This window comes from Apteryx rowi, unplaced genomic scaffold (assembly GCF_003343035.1).
Source record: "Apteryx rowi isolate R43461 unplaced genomic scaffold, aptRow1 scaffold_59, whole genome shotgun sequence".
In the NCBI taxonomy this organism is placed as follows: domain Eukaryota; kingdom Metazoa; phylum Chordata; class Aves; order Apterygiformes; family Apterygidae; genus Apteryx; species Apteryx rowi.
The window spans coordinates 202,943-213,216 of NW_020450860.1; the positions used below are offsets into that span (position 1 = coordinate 202,943).

At 43.3% G+C, this 10,274-nt stretch overlaps 1 protein-coding gene across 1 annotated transcript; it reads right to left on the reverse strand.

Annotated features, from left to right (window-relative positions):
• RAP2C (RAP2C, member of RAS oncogene family) lies at window positions 1–9,937 on the reverse strand. Its single transcript, XM_026082693.1, has 4 exons — window positions 9,837–9,937; window positions 9,347–9,744; window positions 7,292–7,611; window positions 1–2,499 (listed from the first exon to the last, which is right to left on the reverse strand). The coding sequence occupies exons 2-3, from the start codon at window positions 9,617–9,619 to the stop codon at window positions 7,333–7,335; spliced, it is 552 nt and encodes a 183-aa protein (XP_025938478.1). The 5' UTR covers window positions 9,620–9,744; window positions 9,837–9,937; the 3' UTR covers window positions 1–2,499; window positions 7,292–7,332.
• Between the last annotated feature and the right edge of the window lie 337 nt (window positions 9,938–10,274).

The window sequence follows — 10,274 nt, forward strand, 5'->3', positions numbered from 1 at the left end:
TTTGGTAATACAGATATCTATTTTATTAAAAAAGTTACAAACAGGTGGACTGTAGGGTTGTCTTACAAAATGACAAGAATGAAATCTACTGGAAAAATTTTTTTTTTTTTACAAAGCATTATAGGTAATTGTTCCATTTTTGCACTTGTTATTCCAGATTTCACCTATCACTGATAAAGATACAGTACATTAGATACATGATGTTAGGTTACATTTTTATTTGCAGAGCCCTACTGCAGTGATTTGAACAACTCCTAAACAGATGCCATAGTAAAGACAATACATATTGCATTTATTATTAGCCTCTTATACTAATAAGCAACTTCACATGCAATCTATTGAGGAAGCCTAAAATAACTTTTGGTCCCTTTTTCCCCCCAAAGTGTGCTGAAGAAACCATCTCTCGTTTTCCCAGTCCTGTCACTCTAAGCTAGTTCAAGTTTCTTTAAGGTTTTTTTTTGTTTTTTTTTTTTGTTTTTGCGCTGAGGTCGATGAAAATGAACACTGGTTTGATAACTACCCATAGGAATGAACCACTGATTAATATTAACCAACTTTTTCCCCCCTTAGACAAAGGAAAACTAAGATCTTTATGAATTACTTTTATTTCCTATTACTTCCTTACAATCTACAAAAAAGATCAACACCACTTAAAAATCTACTTTGAATACAGGGTTTGGTTTAATTCTGATATTAAAGTGCAAACCTAAGTATTAGCCTCAGCCTGTTTATAAAGTTTGTACAAACAGGGGGGGAAAAAAAACCCTACAAAAATGTTTCAAGTAACCCCACAGGAAAATTAGGTGTTTTGATACCCAAGCAGAAAACTTGGTGTTCTCTTCGTTTCAGGATTCAAATTCAACACTGAATGTAGAGCCAGAATATTTACTTCCGCTCAATACTGTAAAGTCAGCCTGCATTATTACCAATAAAACACATTAATGTTGAGATACTGTACCGGCGATCTTTTATTGTTTTAAATGCCATCATCCACAATACATTTAGTGAGTTTTAAACTGCTTAACCTCATATATCCATCACTGCTTTTACTAGAGCTTTTCTCAAAGTTATTTAGCTATTACAGGGAAAAAATGTACATTTCTAGAAGCATGTTCAAATGACTAAAGCTGGGCTCCTAAAAACCTAGAACTTTGGTGCAGTAGGTGAGCTGCAGTTATTAAACTTCTGCAAAATAAAATCACACATTTTAAACCACTGCTAGAAAAAGCTCTCATGTATGCAACATGTTAATAAAACTGAACAAAAAGATTTCATCTGTTCTTTGTACATTTTCATTCTGCTCTTTATACCTGTGTTATTGTTAAAATTTTCAAGTATTCAGAGAAAATATGTTGATCAGGTAAACAATATGGAAGGCAATGGCTGTTCAAAGCACACTTGCAGTTAGTATCACTGAAACCTGGTGCTTTCCCCTCATTACATCAACTTGTCTCTAATATTAAACTTGTTTATTGGGAAAAAAAAACTAAAAAGCAATTTGTGACAGTGCAAGAAAAAACTTTAACAAATATTGCTTTAAAATATTATTCAGAAAGACAAATATTAGGAACTATAAAATGTAAAGTGATCTTATTTGCATTAGATTTACATGTGCAGAGGTCCACTAGATGTCACTTAATGTGCCAGGCAAAGCTGAGCTAACTCTGATTAGGCACACAGCCCATTTTGGAGGATACATTATCCCTTTTCAAAGGCATAAAGAAGCTATTTGTAAACAAGCAAGTTTAGAAACTCAGTAGAAGGAAAAGTGTGTGGCCATATTTCAATGCTACAATTGTCATTTTTGATTAAATGAGTTTAAGAAACCCATGACTGCAAGAGGAAAAGAAAAAAAAAAAATCAGCTGGAGACTTTACATCCCATTCCAAGTAATCTCTATTATCAGATCAGACCAGTTGCACACTATCACAGCTGCATTTGCCAAGAAAAGGGATACTACATCCATAGAACAGAGGTGCCTTCAGTATCTTCTCATGACACTGTCACACGTAAACAAAAAGTCTCAAAGAACGACCAACTACATTGTAGGAGAAAACTTTGCAAATAGAAATAAGCACTGATGCGAGGTAATATACAGAAGTAACCATTTGTTTAAGGCTCAATTTATTCTCCATTAAAACTCTCTTCTTTTAAAAGGCATTGAGTAGGTAATACTGAGTTTAAGTATTTAATAAATACAAGTTCAGAAATTGATTAAAGAAATCAATTAAAATATTAAAAATGAACTCTTGCATATTAGCCATTATATGAACTTAGAAAGCTATAAAAGGACTGATAGGTAAAGAACAGATTTTAAACGTATGGTAAACATGCTAAGCATTCTGGTTAAGGTGTGTGGATCCTGGAGGCCACCAACCTTATGCACTTAGATGTATGGCAATGTGCTGTAATAGAGACAGGTTTACCAAGGCTCAGCTCTGCAACCTGGGCTGAAAGTTCTCCAAAGCAGCATCTGTGCAAGTTTCCTCTGAGTTTTATCTGCAATTTAAACAAAATAGCTAATGAAAGCCATATTCCATAAACATTCAAAGTGAATTCAGCTTTTCCCATAGTGTGGAACAGCTAGTTTTCTAAACTGAGTTCTAAAGCTATTTTTACAGAAGCATTCTTGAAGTTCTTTTCCACTAATTCTGGTAGTAAAGGCGACAAATAGGTAACGATTGGTTACTATGAACCTGGTAAAAGCAGTTCAGTATCCCAAAGGGGCAGCTGTTATAAAGATCTGAAACAACTAGAGAATTTAAGTTCTTCTGTACAATGATGCATACCCTGGGCTTAGCACTGGTGATAAGTGAAACACTATATCACTCAGGAATATGAAGTAACAGCGTTTTGCACAAATTCTGGGAACATGTAGCTGAGCCAACTAACTCAGTCGAGACCTGAGTTTTCCACATTCAGATCCTCTAAATTAATATTAAAAAAAGAAAAACAAAACTTTGCATTTATCAGAGTTCACCTCAGCGGGGACAGAGTTGTACACTGCTGCTTTGAGTCAAGCACACAAAAAAATAAATCAAGTAGTTCCACCAGTGTGACCAATACATCTTTGTATTTCTGGTGACTTGCTTGCGTTTCATAAGATTTATCTGTAGAGATATCCTAAAAGTTTCAGTCCAAGTTTAAAGTCTGTAGAAACCAGTCCTTTGCATGCATGTGCACACATTTCATTAAAGCTTGATGTTTGGCTTTTCAGGGAATTTGACGAGCATCTTCTCTATTCTTGAAGTCATCTCTTTGTGGCAGGACCCTATGATTCCTCTGATATTGTTTCTTTTCACTCTGACACAGTCAGAGTTTCCCTCCTTGGCTACCAATGGAAAAACCCTGACGTTCGGGAGCAGCACTCTTGTACTGGCAAGAGCAGAGAGCCAGGGTTTGGTTGGTTGGTTGTTTCCCCCCGCCACAGACACCTAACAGTAATTCTCACCCATTTTGGTGAGATTTCCCGCACACACACTGTTGCAAGCCAATGGATTTCAAACAAGAAGGGTCCATGCACTACTAAAACAGTAACAATCAGTTAGCTTTTAACGGGGATGGACTGGACCAGCTTAACATATCCTGTATCCTCGCTTAGAGCATGGGAGAGGCAAACCCATTTATAGGAGGGCTGCTTATCCTAGCAGTTTAAAAATCAGCTGCTGTCACAGCGGAGTTTTAGAGCCTCATCTAGGCTACCGACAGTTACTGAACAAGTGATCTATCCCGAAACTCCACCTCAACCCAACACCCAGAGCTGTGTGGTCAGAAAAGGACAGCAAGAACAGAGGAAGCAAGCAACGGTATTTTCCTCCAAATACTCTTCCAGCCTCCTAATACTTGCAGCTTAGGGACTTCCCAGGTCAGAGGTTTCACCTTTCCATTTAACTTGTCCTTATTTACTACAACTGGCACCACATAGTACTTTATATGGCTTTATTTGCCCACAAAATTCCTATAGTGTTCTCTGTTCTCTTTTGCAAGAGGGCAGGGCAGAGGGGTAAGTAAGACAATCTTGTAGGATAAATTTGTCTGTGCTGCATAGTCACACCGACGGTGTACTTTCAGTGTGGAAACACAGAGAGAGATACTCTTCCTTCAGCACTTGCTAGTGTCAGTTAGTCGTGAAGGGAAGGGACAGAAATCACTAAGCAGCAGTCTTTTACCCCAATATTAACGTGTTCCAAATCTGCTCAGTACTTCTGCAGAAGACTTAACACATTGACCCAAAGATGACGTAGGTTATGAACCACTGTCATACTGAGAATTCAAGAGAACATGCAACAGGGAGTAGCTGCTGGGAATCTCAGATTTCTGAATGCGGTGAGATGACAGAAGACCACTGCAGAAGTAGGAAAGGGCCAGGATGCAGCAACAGCACACATGCTTAAAAGGAACTATAGCATATACTGGTTAGTACACTGCACTTATGATCCATCCTTTATTTCAGCCAAGAATACTGACTGGAACAGTAATTTAAGCAAGTGCGTCTCAAAAACATGATGAAAGAACTTACACAACATCATATCCCATGGAAGGTCAAATATTTCCTTTGCTTTTCGTGAGACTTTAATCCTTAGCATCCTGTGGTGGGGAACTTCAAGAAGTCAAAGTTCTGAGGTAACTTAACTGCTCAGCCACACTACCTTCCACTTATTTGAAAAGGTTGAGTAGTAGCCAGTTTTCAACATAGTTGTCAACAGATGGGTCGATATATTAGTACCAAAAACAACTAAGTGATACATGCTAGTTACAACTGACACCAAAATAGCCTTCAGAATTTGAAGGACTGATGAGAATAGGTCTAGCATATACTCCACACACCCTGCACACTAGTTTCTCCATCAGAACTGGAGAAACACAAACTATTTCTATATACTTCATTCTGAGTTAACTAACTGACCCAGACCTAAAACTAGTTCTGCACACAGAGAGGTCACAGAACTTGGAGATGATGATGATGTTAGGGCAGAACTGTAGTTGAAGCCTGTATCTTACACTCAGGTTTTCAGAGAGCTGGTTCCACCTTCTTCGTTTCACTTTACTTAGAAGGGGTCACTGCTAGCGCAGATGTTTGAGAGGCAGCAATCATCCCCTTGGATCATAGATAAGCAGAATACTCATCCCTACAGAGCTGACTACAACTATCAGAAGACACCATCAGTGGCTCTCCTACACTAGAGCACATCAGACAGAAATTATCAGGCAGCAAAGGCTTATCTTAATGTTAACGAGATGCTACACCTACTCAATCAAAGAACAAGGACAGAATGGGAGCCAGGAAGAAGTAAATATCCAAAAAGTGTAAGGCTGAAGTAAAAGATAGAAGGATGAAGCCTGGGAAGAGCCAGGACTAGTAATAAGAAAGAGGTTGCAGACATAGCGAGAACCGAACTGAGTAGGAAGATGCTCCGGAAAAGAGAGACTTACATAGCTTGGCACAGGTGAAGAAACTATGCTGGGCAGAGGCAGTATCCCATACAAGCAAGGAATTACTGTGTTGCTAGCAACATGGTGTGACAGCATCCCGTACAAGATGAATCACTAGCGAGCCAGGGGATTGCCATAACCTTTGGCACGATACCTTAAGGCCAGATACTCTTATCTGTGAAGCTGCCTCAGAACTAGCTGAAACTTTGCATTACCATAAGTGCTATTAACCCTGTAGCATTGAGTAGCAATTCCTTCAATTTACTCATTCCTATACTCCTATAAAGCTCTGCAGGCATTGGGGATTAGTGTACAAGGAAAAGGACTTTGTTTAATTTTTCTCTGCTCTAGCACAAGCAGTTCACTTGCCTTTCAGCAAGCAAGTCTTGAACTTGCACACACCCCTTAGGAGCCCTTCCTCATTTCACAGCTTCTGGAGATAAAAATCTCGTGTATTATCTTTAGTATGACAGTGCTAGGGTCATGAACACCTAAAATTTTATATTCACAAAGCACTTGATAACAATCTCAAAGACTAATTTTGAGACTTCACTCTCTGACCTTACACTCAAGATTAAAGTGGACACGTAATCTAAAGCTTCCAGTAACAACCTATTTTCCCTCTTGTCACTCAGACACAAAAAACTCCTCCGACTCATGCAAGGGTAACTAACATGGCAGTCAAAGCCTAAACCTCCATCAGTGCTGCTGTCAAAAGGGGCAGTTCTCTCCCCTGAATTTTCATGCCATCCTTTAGTTCAGCACTTGCTCTTACAAATCACATCAAGTTGTTTGCTGTGGCAGAAGAGAGATCCAACAGAAACTGAAGGTCAGATGGATCAGCTGACTGCGTGGCCAGCCCAGTCACAAAGCATACCAAGTCCCTTGGAGCAACACAGATTTAAGCCCACGGTGAAACCACACCCACAGCCACTACCAGGAAAGCAGAGCAGGGGGTGTCAGGACTGCCTCCCACCGAGATGAGAGCATTGCCCCTTGCAGGGGAGCAGCAGATCCCTTTACACCATCAGGTGAAAGCCAAGTTGGGGTACTGAAAGGGAACACGGTGCCTGTGCAGTGCCAAGAGCAGCTAGCCTTGTAGGAAACCAAAGCAACGACCGAGAAGGGGGAAGCTTTATAAACCCCCCTCCAAACAATCTGCTGTCTTGCCACGCCTCTTATGAGTCACTGGGAAAGAGCTGCGCATAAGGAGCCATTTTATCATGTGTTCTCTGCTCAGGAGTTTTTAGAAGAATACTTTGCACATATCCTTGACGAGCACACGAGGGCTTCAAGCCACTCCCTGCAGCTCAGGGTAGTTCCCTTTCAAACTCACTCCACTGATAAGGCAAAAGCGTACTGTAAGTACATTCAGTTTCTGTACCACAGCTATTTGATTTATTTAAATAAGCTCAAAATCTTCTCAGCACAGTTAGTGGGAAACTCGGTCACAATAATCCTACCTAACTCCAAGGTAATTCTCATTAACTTGAAAATAATTCAGATACCAACTGCAGCCAATGGAGAAGCCTACTGCAACATCCCAACACATTATTAAGGATAAGGTTATGTCAGATACAGCACTGTCAGTCACAATAGGTGCAAATGAGGTCATACACTCCGTCGCGTTGTAAAAATACTACAGGCAAAGGCAATGTTCCCTGACTAACCCTACCAGGGCAATGCAAGAAGACCATTTTACTCAAGTACTCATTCACAACTGAATCCACAAGCTTACATCTCTTTCAGAGGAAAGCTACCTCCAGGTCAGACTACTTAATTTCAGACTGTCTATCCCACTTTTTCTGCTTACTTAAACAGCATGATTATGCACCTCAGTTATGACTGTTCAACCAACCTGCTCTGTATGGCCATGATTGAGGTTTTTCTTAATTTTTCTCACTGGACGATGCAAGTTGTACAACACTGATCTTGTTTTTCAGGCAGGGAGGCATAGTTCATTTGTCTGACGATCTCAGCAAACAGTTCATCCACCATTGTTTTGCTCTTGGCTGATGTCTCCATGAAGGGACAGCCCCATTCCTGAGCCAGAGCTCTGCCTTCTGCAGATAAGACCTCCCTCTCCGACTCCAGATCCACTTTATTCCCCACTAGGATCAGAGGAACTTTCTCGTATCTCTTCACCCGAACAATCTGGTCCCTCATTGGCTTGATGTCCTGATCAAACAATCCAGTTGGTTAGTATGCATAAGTAATCACATGAAATTGCTATAACCACTACAAAAGCACATTTTAATAACCCTAACATGCAATTGAAAACACTTCAGAAGATTTCTTAAATTCATATCCATGTGGATCTAGAACTCAGACAGAGGAAGTTCACTGTCCATCTTTAATAATAATAATAAAAAAGTATATTTTCATTTTATATGAATGCATATTTTATAAATGTGTGTGTATATATATAGTAACTACTGTACTCTAAGACTTTTGGTTCAGCTAGAGGAAGATACAGTATGGCTGGTTTCAAGTCAGATTTCTGTTTTGCTGAGAAATTTGTCTCAAGTCTAATGACAGCAGATTTGTAACATTTGTAGCAATATCTGTATTATTACACAATCATTTAGGAAGCCTGTGTTCAGCTTCCGGCTTGAGGAAGCTAGTGAATAGTCCTCTCACTTCTGGAATGCTTAAATTGATTTATTGTGAACACATTTAATCACATGCAAGTAAGCAAATTAGATGCTATAAGGTTTTATTACCTAGAGATGCATTTATTCAAGTCTGAACTAACATCAGGAGTTTACAGTTTAAAGTCTGAGTCAATCTCCTCTGCGCCTCTGAATGTTTTAAGTTATTATCAGTACAATTCATGCCTACAGATTGTTGCATAGTTCTGAGACAAAGCAATTGAGCATTTAAAGTCACCACTGTTTAAAAGAACTGTAGAGAGTGGTTTACACCTAAAAGCTATGGAGTAAACATACAAACAGACAAGAATAATTAAATATTAACAGGGTGGATTACTAACTGCGCGCCCATTCCTTGAATAATGGGGAACACTCAGGTTCCAAAATAAGTGAAAACAAGGAGAGAAGCATCCCAATGTCACTGCTGTTGTTTTCCAAAGAAAGTATGCCTTCAGCTTGTACTGAAGCTATGCTGAGGCCTCTAAGATAAAGCTTAGCCTTCAGCAGAAGCAAACATTCTGCTTCAGTGGGGGTGTGCAAGGTTTTGCCAAGCAGCTGGAATACACCCAAATCAGCAACTGAAGCCAACGCAGAAGTTGCAAATCCCTGCACTACATGCAGTGCTGCTAAATCCAGTTATTCCCCACAAATAAAGGCTTATTTCTAGAGGCAGTTCAAACCAGTTACTGGCTGAGAAATTTCTGTTTTTTCCTGAGTTTTAATAATACAAATGAAATTCAGATCCCCAAATTATTGCATATGGCCTGCTTCTCCTCTCTAGTACACCACCTACACTGCGAAAGCATAGAGCTTGCCCTGGAATATGGGGGGGGTTGGTGCGCGTGGGGGGTAAAATCAGAGCTTACTTAAGTTGCAACTGAAAAGCACATGCCCCTCTCTCTGTAAGATCAACTGAAGAAACATTCCTCTTCAGCAAAAAAGGGAAGTCTGGATTTTAATATCGAGCGATTTCTTAATAAGAGGGGATTGCCAGCAGCATTTCTCTTAGGGAAGTGGGAGCTGGCGATTGTTCTCCCACACTGCGCGGGATTTAACAGCGGCGGCACCCTGATAAGTCCCTGCCGAGCAAGCACTTTTCCATTAGGAAAGGCGGCTCGTGGAAGCACTTTTTGAGGAGGCATTTTCGCTTTTGTCTTTACGGAGAGAGAAGGGAAGAAGAAGGGGGGGGGGGAAGGGGGCTAAGCCTAAAGCTCCCCTCGGCCCAGGGCGCTGCGCCCGGGCAGGGCCGGGGCCGCGCTTACCTGGAAGGACTGCTGGTTGACCAGGCTGTAGACGAGGATGAAGCCCTGCCCGTTCTTGATGTAGAGGTCCCGCATGGAGGCGAACTGCTCGGTGCCCGCCGTGTCCAGGATCTCCAGCACCGAGGGGGACGAGTCCACCTCGATCTCCTTGCGGTAGAAGTCCTCGATGGTGGGGTCATACTTCTCGATGAAGGTGCCGGTGACGAACTGCACCGTCAGGGCGGACTTCCCCACGCCGCCGCTGCCCAGCACCACCACCTTGTACTCCCGCATGAGGCCCCGCTGCCGCTCGCCGCTCCCCCGCCGGGCCTAGGGCCTAGGGCAGGCGGCAGCGCGGCCCTCGCATAGCCCCGGCCCGCCTGAGGAGAAGGGCGAGGCCCAGCTGCTCCCGCGCCGTCCTGCGGGGGGAGAGACAGCCGTTAGGGCCCGGCCCGGCCCGGCCCGGCCCGGTCCGCCTTACCGCGCCGCGCCGCCCCGCTCCGCGCCTTACCGCGCTGCCTCACTCCATCGCGCCTCGCCTCCGCCTCGGGAACCGCCCGGCAGCCCCCGCCCCCGCCCGGAAGGGTTATGCTGCGGCACCCGGAGGCGCGCCCCTCCCCGCCCGCTTTCCCGGGTCACTTCCGGGCCGGGAGCTACGCGGCCGCGCAGTGCGGGAGAAGCCGGGGGGACGCCAAATACTGGCGCACTGGCCGCCCGGAGGGAGGGAGGGAGGTGCTGCGTCACTGCCCGCAGAAGCAGGGCCCGCGCGCGAGGGGCGGGGACACGCGTGGGGGACGGGTTTGGGCGTGGCACCGAGGCGCCTTGCCGCCGCTTCCGGGGGACGGGTTTGGGCGTGGCACCGAGGCGCCTTGCCGCCGCTTCCGGGGGACGGGTTTGGGCGTGGCACCGAGGCGCCTTGCCGCCGCTTCCGGGGGACGGGTTTGGGCGT

Excerpts from the sequence above, each read along its gene's own strand:
- RAP2C (XM_026082693.1), bottom strand. The coding sequence starts at position 9,619 with ATGCGGGAGTACAAGGTGGTGGTGCTGGGCAGCGGCGGCGTGGGGAAG. Across the intron at positions 7,612-9,346 it reads TCAACCAGCAGTCCTTCCAG|GACATCAAGCCAATGAGGGA; the intron begins GTAAGCGCGGCC and ends TTGTTTGATCAG.